The 19,270-nt window shown below is 36.9% G+C and overlaps 1 protein-coding gene across 5 annotated transcripts in view; it reads left to right on the top strand.

The window, feature by feature from the left end:
- LOC309821885 (recombining binding protein suppressor of hairless) overlaps nucleotides 1–19,058 on the top strand; it is a 231,627-nt gene extending 212,569 nt beyond the window's left edge. For all 5 annotated transcript variants that reach the window (XM_082653428.1, XM_082653425.1, XM_082653426.1 and 2 more), the window contains 7 exons: nucleotides 2,421–2,595; nucleotides 6,427–6,564; nucleotides 6,720–6,832; nucleotides 12,832–12,972; nucleotides 14,037–14,192; nucleotides 14,580–14,683; nucleotides 14,844–19,058. In XM_082653428.1, coding sequence (XP_082509554.1) covers nucleotides 2,421–2,595; nucleotides 6,427–6,564; nucleotides 6,720–6,832; nucleotides 12,832–12,972; nucleotides 14,037–14,192; nucleotides 14,580–14,683; nucleotides 14,844–15,159 — 1,143 coding nt within the window. In that variant the 3' untranslated portion in view covers nucleotides 15,160–19,058. The remainder of the gene's footprint in view (nucleotides 1–2,420; nucleotides 2,596–6,426; nucleotides 6,565–6,719; nucleotides 6,833–12,831; nucleotides 12,973–14,036; nucleotides 14,193–14,579; nucleotides 14,684–14,843) is intronic.
- The last annotated feature ends 212 nt before the right edge of the window (nucleotides 19,059–19,270 follow it).

Here is a 19,270-nt window from a genome sequence, read left to right as displayed (position 1 = left end):
AATTAGTCATTATTGAAAAAGGAGGGATTTTATTTTGCATTTTTGGGTATTTGTCCTTATTTTAATCTTCATTACAACAAAGTTCTAGTATATGCAGCCCTTATGGTCATGACATTTAACTATATGTTGGTAATATTTTGGATCTGATGTTTTTAATTTGTTAACTATTCATTTCCTCAGTTTTTGTCTTACATAGTTGGAACTAGGTAAGCTATGCAACATGAATTACTTCCCTAATTAGCACACTTGTATTTTTATTTTAAAGAATTACATCCCCTACACCTATGTTGCTAGTATTGTTTTGTTTATATAATTCAAATTCTACAATTCAGATATTTCTATAAACTTTTGTAGCATTATATTTGGTATTTTTTATTTCAGGGCAGATTTTTTTTCTTTCCTGAAGATCTTGTCTTCAGAAAGATGTTTTTTAAGTTAAACTCTTCATTGTTTATAGACAGATTTATTATATGCCATTTTCTGTTTTAGAATTTTATTAGCTAATCTAGCCTTTTGGTATGATGAAGCAAATGTAACTTCAGTTTTTATTTACTTAGCGTCTTAAAGCTGTAATACTCTTTCTGAATCAGTGACTTGTCCTTTTTTTTTTTTCTTGTGAAATTTGAGTAGTTTGTGGTCAGTAGCTTTGTAGCTTTTAAAAAATAATAAATTGTATCTGAGATAGCTTTATTAGAATTTTTTGTGGATTCAAACTACTCACTTTTGTAATTAGGGGTATATTTCCTTTACTTCCAAGGAGATATATGTATGTTTGCTTTTTCCAAACAAAATAAAGCCCTTTGAGTGTCTGTGTTATGACCCAATTTTCTCTGCTCTTTTTTCCTTTCCTGTTTGCCAGTCTACCTTACCATTTATGCTAGATTTCAGTATTTTCTCTTTTCTGATATAGATCATATCCCCTAATGTTAACACTCAAATTAAGTGATCTCATTTTTAAGTTTTGCCATTAGAATTTAATTGCTTTCATTTAGGTACACATTTTATTTTTGTTACATGGGAGTACTCTTCTTTAGTGTATCAATACCTATCTTCCTAGACTTTGTCTTACGTTGTAGAATAATTCCATAGTGCAGGCTTTATTTGACTTTCAGAGCTTTTTAAAGTACGGCAGGGCCATGGTTCAGCATCCCTGAACACTTAGAGATCCTGGAGTGAAAGGAGCTGAGTGAGTGCAAAGGCTGTTGTTTTAATTTTTCTTATTACTATTATGAGCTTTATCTTAACTTTGCCTTGTGCAGAACAAAGCCTCTCAAAGCTTTTCTCTCCCTTTTGAATTTATAAAAACTTAATTGAGTAAAATATTCAAGACGGCACCTAAATTTTCTTATATAACTTTGCTGTTGAGAAATGCAATAAAGTATGGCATGATTTTTGTTCTGGTACTAAAATTGGCTGTGAGTAATATTTTAAAGATTAAACACCTAGAGCCCATTAGTTATTTTCTAAATGAGTGGCATTTGCACTACTTTCTAAAAGGAACACACAGCAGAGGTAGTCAAGAAACTTGTTTAGCCTAATTTTAAAGTAGAGCAATGATTTTAAAATATATATATATATATTTCAGAATTTTAAATACTTAAGCTGTACTTGAGCATTATTTACCCAATCTGGAAAAATAGATCAATAATTTAGCCTCTTCCCTCATTCACAGGGATCAAGGGAATAGGAAAGATTTTAGAATTGTCATATGTAATTGAAATAGTAGCATTTCAAAGTATCTTTGTTGTTTTGCAAGTGCTATAATTCTTTAATACTATCCTTTCAGTTACCAGAATTTAATTTCTGATAAACTGACATAGTACTTTGCTGCGTTTGTTTTCTCTAGTACCTTTAAATTCAGTTCTTTTGGTGATGCAATAGGAATTATCCCTTTGGGCAAAGTGTTAGCTATTTCAAAAAATATTGTTTTCCTCAGACTCATGGGTGGTTACTCTAGTGTTCGGCTATATAAGAAAAAACGTTGTATGCACTATTTTGAGAAGGATCAATGCTAAAATCTTTTACATAATTTAATTGAGTTCTGATAGCCTTCTTTATATCTTATTTGCAGAAAGACAGTCATGGAATTTTTTAACTGTAAAATTTTATTTTAAAAAATTACTGCTATAACATTGGTAATTCTGTGAAATAGATGTAGAGCTGTATAAAACAAGAAAAGACTATTTTTTAAAAGCCTTTTTGAGAGGGGAAAACAGCACAGTGTTAGTATTTCGTATACTTGATAAGGAAGACTTTGTACTTTGTTTTCAGAGATCAGTACTTTTCACAGTTGGTTTTATCAGCGCTTCTGTGGAGTTACTGCCTTTAAGTCTGATCAAACTTAGACGTGGCCATACTGAGTTGTAGGTACATAGCTGACAGGGTTTTGGTGCTATTAAAACTTGCCTTTTCTTTCACAGAACTATTGCACGGCCAAAACATTGTATATATCTGATTCAGACAAGAGAAAGCACTTCATGCTCTCTGTAAAGATGTTCTATGGCAATAGTGATGACATTGGTGTGTTCCTCAGCAAGCGGATAAAAGTCATCTCCAAACCTTCCAAAAAGAAGCAGTCATTGAAAAATGCTGACTGTATGTATACTTGTTTTCTTTTTTGTCCTCAACTCCCAACATGAACTAATAAGACAAATTCAGCTATTTTTTAAATTAAAAATTGCTTTTCAGTAGCCAGTTCCTTTTTTTCAAATATTTTTGTGGTCTTCACTTTATCTGAAAAAGTCATATTCAGTTATTACTGCTGCTTTATTGTCTTTTTCTTTAATTAAAAATGGGCAATACCTGGGGTAGGGAAGTGGTTTTTAAACAGAATTGGTTCATCACTGCCACCCAGAGTCATTTGGAGAAATGGGAGTTTCCTTTTGCTGTCACAGTGACTGGAGGGAGTAATGTTAGCATTAGGGTGTCTAAATGTCCTGCAGTGCCCAAGAAGGTTCCCATTCCATAAAGAATTGATTCACTTAGAATATCAAAAGCACCCCTTTGAGAAACACTGTTATATCAAATGGGCTTTGGAAGGCTGTCCTGAGAACCTGAACAAAAATTTTGATGTAGTTGCACTGGCAGAGACTGCTGCCTCATCAGCACATTTTTAGACTATAGCAGATAAATGCTGTTTGAATTTTACACTTCAATCTCTGTACCCAGTTTTCTTTATTTTAACTTTTTATTATGAAAACTTTCAAACTTACATAAAAGGGAGAAAGTAGTATAAGGTGACCACCTGGCCTCAACAGGTTTTACCAATCCTGTTTTATCATCTCTATCACCACCACCCCTTCCTTCCTCCTCCAACTGCTGGAATTTTTTAATGTACATCTCAGACATCCTATCCTTTCAACCATTTCTGCAGTAGTGACTCTCTAACATCATTTTCTTTTAAACATCATTATACCCAACAACAGTTGATGGTAGTTCGTTAATGCCATCTAATGGCTAGTCAGTGTGCAGATTTATCACATTGTCTCAGAAATATCTTTTTACAGTTGTGTTGTTGTTTTTAACAGTTGGCTTGTTCAAACTTGGATCCAAACAAGGTTCATACATTTTAATCTGTAATGGTTTCTTCTCTTTCCACCAGCCTGTTTTTCCTTCTGTGTTATTTATTTGTTGAAACTGGGTCATTTTTCCTGTGGAATTTCCATATTCTGGATCTGGCTGATTACGTGTTCCTCTGTCTCTCATATTTTCTACAAACTGTTGGTTAAACTTTTATTTTAGAATTAGCTGCTCCTATGTATGTTCATTTCTATCAGATCAGAAGTCATGTAATATCTGGTTATCCCACTTCTTGTTATGTTAAGATTGGTTATAGTAATTTGAGCTGTTGTTAGTCTAATCCACTAGTTATAAAGTTCCTCAGCGACCTTTAACCTAATGATTTCAGTAGCCCTTCATGATGGCTGCTTAAATCTAGTATTTCATTAAGGGCTGCAAAATGATGATTTTTCTAATTCTTTTATTCTTAACTTTTGCATTTGTTAGCTGTTTGCTTTAAGTATAGTCTATGGAGAAAAGCCAGGATAGGTTCTTATTTACTAATTTGCAGAATAACAATAGTATTCTTTGAAGGTGACCAGTGAGGTTTTAGGATTTTGGTTTATTTGCTTGTTTTTATTTTGTTTTGTTTTATTATGAACTTAATGGGATTTTATGTAGTGGATGGTTTTTAGTCTGCTTGGTCATTATTATCATCATCATTTACTTTATATTATGGAAATTTTCTAACATACTAAAGTAGACAGTTGCATTAATGACATGAAACCTCTTGTGTTCATCCTCTAACTTGGAGCAGTGATCTTAACTTCAAGCCAGTCTTGATTTATCTTCATCTGTAACCCTACCCCCCCCACACACTTTCCTCTGCCCTCATTTTAGTTTGATGCAAATCCAAGACACTATATCATCTGTAAATATTTCTGTGTATCTCTGAAAGATAGGGTCTCTTGTTTTCTAATATAATTACAATACCATGATCACATAAAAATAAACATAAAACAACTATAAAAAGAAATAGTTTCTTAGTATCATTAAATACCTAGCTAGTGCTCAAATTTAAAATTATCTAAAATGTGGGGTTTTTTTTTTAGCCCTTTGGTTGAATCAAAATTCAAATAAGATCCACCAGATATTATTCTATATATTGTGTTGACATGTCCTTGAGTTTTTTTTAATCTGTGGATTTTCTCTACATCTCTCTGTTTCTCTCTCTCTTCTTGTAGTTTATTTATTCAAGAGACTGAGTCAGTTGACCATGAGAGATTTCCACATACTGGAATTTGCTAATTATATTTCCTTGGTGTAGTTTAATGTATTTTCTGTAAATTGTAGTGTCAGAGAGAAACAGAGCTGGACACTAAAGATGGTTAGAAACAGATTTTATTCACTACCGTTGCAGTAGGGAAAAGAGATTTCAGTAAAGAACTGAGCTCAACTCCAAATACAACAAGGAGAAGTGGGGATTTATAGCCAAGGAACAGAGTTGAGGGGATCAGTGGATGGAAAGTTACTAAGAGGAGAGAGACATGAAGGGAAGGGGGATTCTTGACAAACTAGCTTACCAGAATTTTTATGAAGACAGGCCTAGATGATCAGATATAAAGGTGGAGGGGAGGAACTTGAACAGATATCAAGGATGGGAGGATGGTTTAGCAGGATTCTTGGCAATAACCGGGCTAGGCAGGCCAATGCCAGGGCCCAAGGAAGAGTCCCGGTGGAAAAAGGGCTCAGAGGAGCCTGTCTAAAGTTTGGTCAAGGAGAGAGTCTTTGTCAGTAAATTTAGAAACTTGATCAGATTTAAGGTGGTTGTTCTTTGGTTCTTTTTTGTTGTTTGTTACTAGAGGGCAAGCCTACTTCACAGCGATGTAGTGTTCTTGCATCAGGAGGTATAATGTCATGTATTTAGGCTGTTTCCAATTCAAATTACAGGATTACCTCTTTAATTTTATATTTCTATTGACTCTAAGTTACTTGATGGCAGAGAACATATTTCATTTTCAGAGTATTTTCTTGCTTACATAGATGTGGTTGCTTTTTCAAGAAATTTCATGCAATGCTATACTGTAAGGTATTTAGAAGGAAGCAAAATCTCTAAAATCACAGTATCCAGAGGCAGTTGCCATCAACTTTGGTAAACATCCTTCCACACCCCTCTCTATGAATGTATTCCATAGAAATAGATGTGAGCACATGGAGACACATGCTGTCACATAAAAATGTATATGTTTACCCAATGGAACCACAGTATAAAGAGTGTGCTTTCCATTCAGTGATATATCAGGGAGATATTTTCTTACCAATGCATTTAAATACACATCATTTAGATAGGTGAATGATATTATAATTTATTTAATCAGTTTCCTACTGTTGGACACTTATTATTTTAAAAGTAACTTCCTTTTTAAAAACAGCACCGCATTAAACATACTGTGTAACTCTCATTTAAAAAAGATTTTTATGGGGCTTCCCTGGTGGCACAGTGGTTGAGAGTCCGCCTGCCGATGCAGGGGACACGGGTTCGTGCCCCGGTCCGGGAAGATCCCACACGCCGCGGAGCGGCTAGGCCTGTGAGCCATGGCCGCTGAGCCTGCGCATCCGGAGCCTGTGCTCCGCAACGGGAGAGGCCGCAACAGTGAGAGGCCCGAGTACCGCAAAAAAAAAAAAAAAGATTTTTATGGACATATTGTATATCTTTAGCTTGACATTATTGATAAAGAGTTACCTTGATTTTTGGGGGTATCATCTGTATTTTCTTAGAGGGTTAAAAGAATTGTTAGCAGTCCATTAATTATTAAATGATAGTAATGCATAGTCCTCATTCACCGGGTACTGGTCCCTTCTTGCTCTCCACTGTTGCCCCGCCCCCAAACCCCACTCACATAAATAGGAGCTGTGTTTTCTTTGCAGTATGCATTGCCTCAGGAACAAAGGTGGCTCTGTTTAATCGACTTCGATCCCAGACAGTTAGTACCAGATACTTGCATGTAGAAGGAGGTAATTTCCATGCCAGTTCTCAGCAGTGGGGAGCATTTTACATTCATCTCTGTGAGTATAAAAATATGCATTTGATTTTTTTCGTGTGAAATTGTTAAATTCATTTTACTAATAAGACATACAGATATATTAAGTTTTGTCATTTTTATAAGCAGATTAATAAGTTCTAAAAGATGATAATTTGATCTGTTTCCATTGCACTGCAGTGGATGACGATGAATCAGAAGGAGAAGAATTCACAGTCCGCGATGGATACATCCATTATGGACAAACAGTCAAACTTGTGTGTTCAGTTACTGGCATGGCACTCCCAAGATTGGTATGGCCTTAATGACTTCATGACTGTTTCTAATAAATGTTGGTGGCCTTTTCCCTTTTTGGTTGTATATCTGGATATGTTCAATAGAGGGCACTATAAAGTTACATTAGGATTTATTTTCTTAACTAATGTAGATACATTATTCATTCTTTGTGGTACCTGCTTCATCCCAACACAGGACCAAGTTTTCAAAAGCATAGAATTTCAAATTTCTTTAAAAATACAAGCATAATTTTTATTATTTTATTCTCCCAAAGGAAGATGGATTTAAAAATTAAATAAAATTGGTGTTTCTTACTCTGGTAGAGAGGCATAGTGTTTGGGGCTTTTTAAAACTGTAAAAAACTGCTTTTCTTAGCAGAATGAAGCAAAAGCCCCTCATATACCCTTTGTCATCTTCCCCCTCCTTTTCTGAAGCAGAACACAATTTAGTTATATTAAAGATGGAGGGGGTTTATGAGTAGGTTTGATTCAAGGTCAGGTTGGGGGAGGGGGTTAAGTGAATGGAAGAACTTTTAATATTACTTGCCTGAATATGCTTTGTATCTCTTTGATGAAGTATTTCATTGGCTGATATTTTCTGGGACTATTTCAGCAGGAGCTGGGTTGATCTATAACTATCTAAGTAAATGCATCATATTATTGAATTGTTTTATATTTTTCTGTGTCATGGTTGTACAAGGTGATTTTATTTCCCATTTCAACTTCATAAGCCAAAATATGTGAAACATAGTAATATAAATTTACAAAACCTTGAACCTGAGGCAAATTATAAAAAGGGGAAAGGTAGGGAAAGAAGGGTACATAAATTAGAAAGAAAGACACACCAAAAAACAAGCTGAATCAACATTTACTCAGGTTCTTCTCTTTTCATTCATTATGTGTCACTGTATTCCAAGGATAATGTTTATTTGCTTTGGTATTAAATGCTTGTACTATAGAATCACTATTCAGAGGCCTTTGCCTCTGATCAGCAACAGCTTATATATGGGCCACTTAGACTCAAATCTTAAAATAGTGTTTTCACTTAGTTTCATGTAAGGTACCGGTCTGCCTTGCTTGAAGGTCATCTTTTTTTTGTTGTTTTTTAATAAATTTATTTATTTTATTTATTTATTTTTGGCTGTGTTGGGTCTTCGCTGCTGCACGTGGGCTTTCTCTAGTTGTGGTGAGCGGGAGCTACTCTTTGTTGCAGTGAGCGGGCTTCTCATTGCAGTGGCTTCTCTCGTCGTGGAGCATGGACTCTAGGCACACGGGCTTCAGTAGTTGCAGCACACGGGCTCAGTAGTTGTGGCTCACGGGCTGTAGAGCACAGGCTCAGTAGTTGTGGCGCATGGGTTTAGTTGCTTTGCGGCATGTGGGATCTTTCTGGACCGTGTCCCCTGCATTGGCAGGCGGATTCTCAACCACTGCGCCACCAGGGAAGCCCCTTGAACATCATCTTTAATTGAATATTTTCAACATGTAAAAGTATGGGGCTCTGATTATAAAAATGCTGCAATAAAAAACCTGATCCAGAGAATGCCTTAGGAAAAGTTGCATTACCATCGTTAACAATGTACCGGTAAATACCTCTTTCTAGAGGTTGTGTGACTGAGGAATTAGATTCCTCAGAGACATAGCTAGGCTTTATATGGTCTGCACTACTTCAGGCCCTCCTATACCTCCACTTACGTGCAGTTTTCAACAAAGGCACGTTTTTCAGAGGAGGCTTTCATGTGCTTTCAAGAAGGATGACACTGTCTTAATATCTGAACATTGCATGCTATGCTTCCTAGACTATTAGCCTTATTGGAGATCTTTGCTTGGAAAACACTCTCCCTCCAAGACCAAGTTTCAATGGGATGAATGTTCTAATGAGAAATCCTGGTTTTTAGGATGCTTTAAAAACAGGCATAGTCTATGTAGGTCGAGCCAACTAACAAGAAACACTGGTTAGTATTTATCCCACTTCCTCAAGGCTGTCAGATGCCCCAGAGGTTTGGGACATCTAAAATCTGTTAGGTAAACTAATCAGCGACATGAATTCAGCCTGGGCATTTACCAGGTATAGTCTAGGAATATGAATAAGATATGTTTTCTGTCCTTAAGAGCTGTATCCTGTTTACCTCAGAAATATGGAAAATACTGTACCAGTAACCTACAAAGCCAGCGTAGAAGAGAGAGAGCTGGTTGGAGTAACATCTGGTGTTTTATGAATGTAGAATTCATCACACATAGCTTGTTAGAACATTCATACTATCTGGTTTCTCAGATTTCTTTCCTGTTCTTAATAATTAGAAATGATCACAGCAAGTTTGATACCAAATAGTAGGGGACATATTTGGTTTCTTTATTGGTGAGACTAGGTCATTCAGCAGTGTCTATGTCCAGAGAACTATTATGGGAAATAAAATTGAACCAAACATGGCCCATGTTCTCAATATGCTTATTATTACTAGGTAGTGGAGAAACAGTGGATTACAGAAATGACAGTGTCATAGGCAAATGTTGACTCTTACGTGGTGAAGTCATAGTTGAGTGTGGTAGACTTACAGTAAGCTTTAAACTTACATCATTCAAAATTCACTTATTTCCCTAAAATCCAAACATCATTAAATTTAAATAAACCTTTAAGACTAGCATTGAATGGAAACATTTTGCTTGAGTTTAATTAGTCTCACAGAATATCTTAGAAACTGTAATTGCTAAAAGTGTAGTGTCTCCCTTTAAACTCAAAAATTAGTGGTGATGTGAGTAGAATGACAAATATTCTGACTAATAAACTGCAGAGCTAAAAATATGTAAATATGAAGAATGTTGACTTTAAAAGATTGGGATTTTTAATAGCTGTGGCTTAAGTAAAGAAAAATCATCTTGGAATATGTCTGGTGTGAATCAAGTAATAAAAACCCAATAATATTGCATAATATTAATAGCACTGTTCTGAGCACTTTTACATATATTGATTCATTTAGTCCTCACAATATCTTGTGAGTAGCTACTGTTAAGGGTGTTCATTGTGGAGCAAAGTATTACAGTCCTACATGCATACGTGCATTCTACAAATAGCCCTGAACCCATGGGCCAGGAACTGTCTAGATGCTGGAGATACATTGGTGAACAAGGTAGACTTTCTTTCCTTTTGGAGCTTACATTTTTTTTTTAATTAATTAATTTTATTTTATTATTTATGTTTGGCCACATTGGGTCTTTGTTGCTACGTGTGGGCTTTCTCTAGTTGCGGCGAGCAGGCTTCTCATTGCAGTGGCTTCTCTTGTGGCAGAGCACAGGCTCTAGGCACGTGAGGCACGTGGGCTTCAGTAGTTGTGGCACGTGGGCTCAGTAGTTGTGGCTTGTGGGCTCTAGAGCACAAGCTCAGTAGTTGCACGGGCTTAGTTGCTCCGCGGCATGTGGGATCTTCCCGGACCAGGGTTTGAACCTGTGTCCCCTGCATTGGCAGGCAGATTCTTAACCACTGCACCACCCGGGAAGCCCGGAGCTTACATTTTGGAAGGGATGTCAACGAAAACCAGCTAAAGAAATACCCATGTAATGTGTTAAAAGGTTAATGTAAGTGATAAGACATTAAAACAGGATAAAGGGATAGGGAAAAGGGAGTGCTTAGAGTGGTCAGAGAAGTCTTTTTGAAGTGGGGCTATTTGAACAGAGACCAGAATGAAGTTGGAAAAGCAGAAACTGGGTGAGGAGCATTTCAGGCTGACAGAATGAGGGCAAAAAGAACTTAAGACAGGAATGTGTGAGGACTAGCAAGGAAGCCATTGTAGCTAGAGCCAAGTCGGGGTGCGGGGGGGAAGTGCCAGGACATGATTCTGCAAGGTTAGCCATGGGCAACATCTTGTCAAGTCCCTCTCTCTATCTACACTACGGACTTTCTGTTATCTGTGTAAGATAGGAGGCCACTGGAGGGTTTTGTGTGTGTGTGTTTTTTTTTTGGGCTGCATTGGGTCTTCATTGCTGTGCGCGGGCTTTTCTCTAGTTGTAGCGAGTGGGGGCTACTCTTCATTGTGGTGCACGGGCTTCTCGTTGCGGTGGCTTCTCTTGTTGTGGAGCACGGGCTCTAGGTGCGTGGGCTTCAGTAGTTGCGGCACGCAGGCTCAGTAGTTGAGGTACACAGGCCCTAGAGCGTGTGGGCTTCAGTAGTTGCAGTGCACGGGCTCAGTAGTTGTGGCTTGTGGGCTGTAGAGCCCAGGCTCAGTAGTTGTGGCACACAGGCTTAGTTGCTTGTGGCATGTGGCATCTTCCTGGGCCAGGGATCAAACCCGTGTCCTCTGCGTTGGCAGGCGGCTTCTTAACCACTGCGCCACCAGGGACATCCCCACTGGAGAGTTTTAAACAGGGAATGATGGCTGGTTTATGTTTGGAAGAATAATTCTGGCTGCTTTGTGGATAAGAGAGCATAGGGACATAGCTGTGGAAACAAAGAGAAAGGTGGTTGGGCTTTTGTCAAAATTCGGGCAAGAAGTTGATGATGGTACCTTAGACTAGGATGGTACTGGAAAGGTGATGAGAGGTGACCGATTTGTTTGAAGGTAGACCTAACAATTTGTTGACAGCTTGGGTATAAGAGAAAGCAAGGAGTCAAGGATGACTCCACGGTTTTAGGATTGAGTGAACGTGGTGTCATTTATTGAGCTATGAGTTGAGGGAGGATCACATTTAGGGAGAAATAAAAAATTCTGTTTTTGATTAAGATTGAGATGCCTATTAATAGACATTTTCAGTGTAACTGTTGAATAGGTAGTTAAATATACACGTCGAGTGCCTGAGAAAGGCTATGGCCGGAAATACAAATTTAGGAGTTGCCAACTTCTAAATAGTATAGAAAGTATAGAGTATGGATAGAGAAGAGATTTGGGGACTCGGCTGTGGAGACTAAAGGCCGGTTAGAGCAGGTCTATCCCCGAAGGAAGAATGTGTGGGTCGGATGCCTCTGAGAAAGCTAATAAGATGAGGACAGAGAAGTGCTTATGGGATTCAACAGTCTTGAAGTCCTTAGTGGCCTCACCAAGAGCAATTTTGAGACAAAAGGCTGGAGAGATTTCAGGAGTTGGGGTGGTGAGGAAGAGGAGTTTTGATGTAAAGGAGAGCAGAGAAACAGGGTGGTGAGAGGGAAGGACAGGGATGTGTAGTCAAGGAAGGGGTTTCTTCTGATTTTAGATGAGAAATAGTTCTAACATGTTTGTATGCTGTTGGGAGTGATTTTCATAGTCCTCAAACACTTAGTGATTACCTTCCATGTGATAAGTAACGTCTAAGGTTTGATAGGATTATCTTTCAGATATCCATATGTGTTTTGTGGAATATTTGGATTATAAGGTCATGGTGTGTAATGGAAAGAGTTCAGGCTGGACAAGCAGCCTGCCTTGGAATCATATTCTGGTCCCTGAGCTACTAACCAAGTGATTTTGAGGAACTTAACCTGACCTCTGAGCCTGTTTCCTAATCTGCAAAATGATAACCTCTTTTAGGTTAAAATTAAAACAACGTATAAGTATGATACTGGACTTAGGTACTGACTAGCACACCCATAGTGGCCTTTAGAGATAATTTCCCCTTTGATGTTGGAATATTTGTCGTTGTATATTATTGGAAAGGTCAGGATTAACATCAGCTGGAAGTTTGCTAGAATGCAGAATATCAGGCCCCGTGTGTGATCTGTGGGATCAGAACAGATGTGTGTTTAACAGGAACCCCAGATGATTTGTATGGACATTAAAGTTTGAAAACCACTGATCTAGAAAACAGGTGCCAGTCTGCCCTGTTTTTTTAGGAGTTCAAGGAAAAAGGTAACATCTCTACATTCTTAACATGCTTGCAATCTAAAAGTATTCTTATACCTAGCTTTATTGTTTGTAAATTCTTTTGTGTATGTAGGTATGTGACAAATACCTGTGATGTATTATTATATAGCAGATTCTTTCTGTGTACTCTTGACAGTGTACGAAATGAAAACTCCGTATGTGATGATCTTTTCTTTTTTAATTGTTGAAATACAGATAATTAGGAAAGTTGATAAGCAGACCGCATTACTGGATGCAGATGATCCTGTGTCACAGCTCCATAAATGTGCATTTTACCTTAAGGATACAGAAAGAATGTACTTGTGCCTTTCTCAAGAAAGAATAATTCAGTTTCAGGTATGTTTTTAAATTACTGGTAAAATCTAAAATGTGCAAACTATTAGGTTAGCAGCATTTAGAAACATGAAACTCTCGCTTAATGTTAATTGTATCCGAATACATGAAGCTGTGTGTTCAGATATTTATCTCAAGTTCAAGGGTCCTTAGCCCACATGTTCCTCGGATATAGCAGTCATCTTACATCAAGGAAGAACTCAAAACTATGAAAATGTTCTAAGAGAAGCAGTTAACATCTAGTTTTGAGGAACAAAGAGCCCCTCAGATTATCCAAAACTAGATGTTGGGTATTCAGTAAATCACCTGAAATTATGTGCAGACAACATTGTATATGATACATGCCTATTTTGGAGGAGCGTTCATAATTCTCATCAGATTTATATTGGGGTCTTCTAAGATAGTAATGATGACACATTTCAAAAGCTAATTTTTAACTATATTTACTCAGAAGGCTTTCATGAGGACATTTATGACATGAACAGATGACTTAATAGAATAGTTATACTTTCACATGAAACTCATTTCTGAACATCTGGAGACTTTCCAGAGAGATGCACGCACAGCCAGTCTCCTCAACCCAGCACTGATGGTCTGGCCTAGGTGTTTCGAGATAGGGGTAGGGGATTGTCAGTCAATATCTCGGTTCCTTCCAGCTGAAAGTACATAAGTTTCTAGCTGTTCTCTGAGCAGGAGGGGGCTCCCATTCTCTCTCTCTCAGGAATCCCTAAAGAGTTTTAAACAGCTATTTACATCACAGATACTGATCTTTTATTAAAGAAATTATACAGGTACTGGTATACTCTTACTTAAATGGTATTCTGAAGGTATTATTAGTTTTTAGTATGTCACTGAAATATTTTGTATTAAAATAAAACCTGCCATATGTGAGGTTTCCATGCTAACATTCTGTTTGTTTAGGGATTGGCGAAGCATCGTGCTTGGGAAGTTTATAAATTTGTACTAAATTCTCTTCATGTTAATGCCAGTCTATGAGTGTTACTTTGTTAAAGTGTCTTATACTGCAGTGTATATAAAACTCAATTTCTAACCAATTTTTTCATAAGGCCACTCCATGCCCAAAAGAACCAAATAAAGAGATGATAAATGATGGCGCTTCCTGGACAATCATTAGTACAGATAAGGCAGAGTATACATTTTACGAGGGGATGGGCCCTGTCCTTGCCCCAGTCACACCGGTGCCTGTTGTAGAAAGTCTTCAGGTGAGACCACTTACAAGTTGACTTTTAGCTCTTTGCAGCTGATCTCAGCTATGACATGGCATAATTTTATTTCACAATAAATTTGATTTTTCTCCAAATCTTGTGATTTGGAGTTTTTTTTTTTGGAGGTTTTGTTACACATCATTTGTTGATTTTTTAAAAAAAGAAAATGAGAGGAACATAATTTTATGCAAGAAAATTTAAATGTAAATCAGTTTGTATATTAGCTTGCGATATTTTTAGTTCATTTTGTCTTTATAATCATGTCATTTAAAAGAAGCATTTTATTTATCCATTTTTTTGCACATGATAGTCGAATGAGAAACTGTACTTCAATGAAAAATGAAAAGTTTTCTCAACATTGTTCTGATTTTCTGTGAATTGCAGTTGAATGGCGGTGGGGACGTAGCAATGCTTGAACTTACAGGACAGAATTTCACTCCAAATTTACGAGTGTGGTTTGGGGATGTAGAAGCTGAAACTATGTACAGGTACTTAATATAATTTTTTACATCATCTAGAGTTTTGGATGGGGGTGTGGGTACATGAGATTCTTTCCTGATATTGGTTGTCCTGTATTTAAGCAACCTTGTTTTAAGTTTCAGTTCTAAAATTTTCTGTGCTTTTAAGTGATTTCTATTTCCTCCTCAGATGTGGAGAGAGTATGCTCTGTGTTGTCCCAGACATTTCTGCATTCCGAGAAGGTTGGAGATGGGTCCGGCAGCCAGTCCAGGTTCCAGTAACTTTGGTCCGTAATGATGGAATCATTTATTCCACCAGCCTTACCTTTACCTACACCCCAGAACCGGGGCCACGGCCACATTGCAGCGCGGCAGGAGCAATCCTTCGAGCCAACTCTAGCCAAGTGCCCCCTAATGAGTCAAACACAAACAGCGAGGGGAGTTACACAAATGTCAGCACAAATTCAACCAATGTCACGTCATCTACAGCAACAGTTGTGTCCTAACTACCGTCTTTTTGCTAGGACTTACACTGACTTGAGTGCGGCAAAATGTTGACAAAAAAAGAAAGAAAAAAATGAACAGTCTTTTGTGGTTTCTTGGGAAAACTTTTCGTACCCGGTGATACTATTCAAAAACCCCATTACCTGCAAGTGCTGATTTGAAGTGCAGAAGCCACAGTAAAACAAACAAAAAAACATCAAAATGTGCAAACTTTTGGAAATTGATTTTTTTCAGCTGTTATTTTTGTTTGGTTGGTTTTTGTTTGGTTTTGTTTAAATGGGCAAGAAATAGAGATGTGGCTGGAGTAAAAGGTAATCAAACTAGAAGACGAAAATCTAACATAGTTTTTATGGACCAAGGAACTTGTATAAGCTTTAGTAAAAGGTACATTTTCACCATACCTTTTTTATATCGCAGTATATATAGTACACCTTTGTTACCAAATAGGTTGTTCTCCTCCCCACCCCCTTTGAGCTTTTGCTCTTAAGTACATTCAGGTTCCAAGCCTGACCATGCTTGTTTAATCTAATTACCATACTCCTCCAGGTCTTTTTGGTCTAAGGCTGGAACTGTTCTTTTTATTTTATTATTTTCTTTAAAAGCTGAAGTCTTATGACTTTTCATGAGTGGAAGGTGTTTTGATTTCAGCAAGTCAAATCTTGTAAAGGCCTGCATATTTCTTTTAAGATTATTTGAAGTCTGTGCAAAAGCTTTAAAAAAAATGCCTCTGCCTTGCCTGCAATACATGCAACGTACGTTGACTTAGTCTCTATTCTCAGACACCGTTGATAGTTATTTCTGTGTTCCTTTTTTTAAAAAAATGTATTTATAGTTGTAATCCAAGAGGTTCTAACATTTACCTGGAATTAAATGTGGCCATTTAGCCATTAATGAGTTAATGGCGTGGAACATGTTGGTTTTTACAGTGTTCCCTTCCCTTTTCCTGTGCAGAAATGTATCTATGCGGTCCAGGATTTGTTCAGGTTTTCCCTCCTCCTAATCTTGTACATAACTTGTATTATGTGTAAGTTAAACATTTTATTTTGAAGCTAGAATATTCCCAGTGATTTCATTCAGCAGGGTGTTTTTCTGCCTTGTTGGCATATGACAAAAAAATATCATCAGAAGTATTTGCTACCAGTTGGTAGATGGTGCCCTTATTGTATAATGAGGAAAATCTCAGCAAAAGCATGTTTTTACTTACTTTCTTTTGTGGGGGGTAGCCTAGGCCAAAATATCATTGTAACCTTGAAACAAGATGCTTTTACTAGATGACCAACTAAAATAGCTGGAAGACAGTACTTTAGGAACAGATAGCTGTAAGATTATAAAAATGCAAATGTACTTTATCTTTCCATTTCTCTCCCTGCCTTTTTTTGTTTTCTCTTCCCCAGTACTGAGCATCTTCACAAATGTCTCCTACTCAGAAAGCATTTCTTCTCCATTCAGTTAAGATTTGGCTGCATTCAGGGTTGTGTGCTGGCTGTGTGTGCTGGGCTCACCGGTTTCACGTTGGTTTTGTTCCTGCACTTTGGGCACGCCTATGTTCGGTGTCTTAGAAATTGCAGCAGCCTCATTGGGCTACGTTTTCTACAGGAACTATGTGTGTGATGTTACAGGACATGGTCTAGTAATACAGTCATCTTTCTTTGAGTAAAAACTACCTCTAGATTGTGGTAAGCTTTTACTGTCCCATAAAACAGGAGCCACAAGTACCTTAAGAATGCAAAACTAACTTCCTGCAGTTTCCATACAGAAATTGTCTTTCTGGTGTCCTGGGCTATTTTGAAAAGTTTCCGTCAGTAGACTTTTTAAAACATCATTGTTAGTAGCTTCCCCCCACTCCCCTCCACCCCCAGCTTTGATATCTTCATTACTCATTCTTCTGCTCAGACTCTGCCATTGTAAATACAATTCCTAACATCTTTACATCACTTTTTCCTCAGTTTTCAAGGGGGAAGTCATTTGTAAAACATGTTAGTGGTTAAATAAAAGTTATTGTGGTCTTCTCTTTACTGCAAGCCTTTTTAATTACTCACAGGCTGCATTATACTATATATAGCCTTTCTCTCTTTAAGTCTGCTCCCGTCACTAGCTTCTCTTGTAAGCTAATCCTGCCTCACACTTTAAATCTGTTTCAGTGACCAAGGGCAGAATTCATTGTGGCCTTATCTTTCTTTGTTTTAACTGTTTACTGGCTTTTTCTTGCAAACTTGCTTGTTTATGAGTAGTATTTATTCTTCTCTCTGTTGAGTCTGGAAGTAGTCTTTACACAGTGCTTTTTGTTCAGAGCGCCGAAATGTTTTCAGTGCTGCCTTACTTTGAATGGGCCACAAGTTTCCTCCACTTCCCAGGTTTGGTATTTAGTTACCAAATTATATTAAATTAACTGATAACAGATGAGATGCTTTTGAAGAACAAACTATTCCTACCCAGCATTGCAACTCAAAATAATTTTTTCAAGTTTATGGCTTTATTAAAATTAACTTTTGCTTTTTTACTGTTTAGCTATATCTAATTTTGGCTCTTTGTTTATTTTAATAAGATAATTGAAATATTAGACTGTAAACCCTTTTCCTCTTTATTTTTGAAAAGTCCAAGAATATGCTTATACAGGCATTCTCCCCCCCACTATTTTATGACATTCTACATACCACAAACTAAAGACTGAAATGATTTGTCTGTTGTGGCTTATTGTTTACTAGTAGTTCTTTTATCAGCTGATTAAAATTTTTTTGTGAATTATTTTCAGTGTTTAATTTTCAGGAGCCTTGTCCTCTGGTTATGGTAGAACACGGCCCCTCCTCCAATGGTGGCATTGTTAGAGATGCTGGTCATTATCCCTTATAAAGACTCTCAGAATGGTAACCACTTCAGTTAAAGTATAGTACGTCCAAGCTTTTTTTTTTTTTAATTCTGTATTAGAAGTGTAGGCTATGCTCTTATGATTCTATGCAGTTTCTGAAAATATGCATAGAAGCTGAGTCTGTTATCCAATATGTTTTTATTCTGTTGAATTTGATCACGTAGATTGGGATGGCAAGCTAAAGGCTTTAAATATAAAATGCCCTTTTTATTTTAAATGATTTCAGAGTTGAACACTAGTATAAAATTTACCCTGCTGCTGACTTTTCTTAAACTGTGGCAACTAAAGGCATCCTCATATATATATTAATTAGTGAAATATTTGTCACTCGTACTGCACAGACTTATTTGCAGTTGTAACTGGTTAGTTTTTTGTTTTTGGGGGGTTTTTTGTTTTTGTTTTTTTTTAATGAAACGAGTACCATCTGTGCCCTCAATTTCCAACACAGGTTTTAAGAACTAAACTAACTGGTCATGTTTAATCAGATAATCCATGCAGGGGGTGGGGGGGGGTGTTCCTTTTTGAAACAAAATGTTATTCAATTATTAACCAAGTTACTTATTTTTGATTTCAAAAGCAGCTGTGTTTCTGATGAGTACTGAACAAATGTGTGTAATTTTCTGTGCCAGACTTTCGACTTTGTTTTCAAGCACTGTAATGTGGGATGATGGTTAGAAACAATAATATATTAGGGTTTCTATTTAACCCTTTCAGGACTGAACTGTATTTCCTTTTATTAATTTTTCCATGTGTTGTGATAAATGTTTGCCAGCATTCAGTACTGTGTTGGTCCAGATGTAGGTTTATATGCTCATTTTTAGCTTATTTCTTGTACCTTGCAGCATGCTCTATGCATTCAGTCCTTAAGGGGTTTATTTTACAAACTGTGCACCTGTAAGGTTTATTAGCAATAAGATAGAAAATTGAGCAAGTTTATACCATAATTTTGTAGAAAAAAGAATCTGCTCAGTTCCATATTTCATCCATGAGAAACCTGCAATATGGGCAGTTTCAAGAAATAAATAAAAAGGAAATGTAAACCATTGTAAAAGTCTTCTGTTGGATGTGCCTGATGCATGTATTATCGTCTTTGATTTCAGAATACTTCATAGAGATAAAATTAAATTCCATATTACAGTTGGTACATTTACAGTCTTACCTTGCTATCTAATCTACATCACATCAAAGTGATGGCTGTGCTGATTTTTTTTTTTTTTTAATGTTTTAAACTACACAGTGCTTTAAAA

Source organism: Grampus griseus (genome assembly GCF_964374135.1).
Source record: "Grampus griseus genome assembly, chromosome: 4".
NCBI lineage: Eukaryota > Metazoa > Chordata > Mammalia > Artiodactyla > Delphinidae > Grampus > Grampus griseus.
This window is presented reverse-complemented; position numbering and strand designations above follow the sequence as displayed.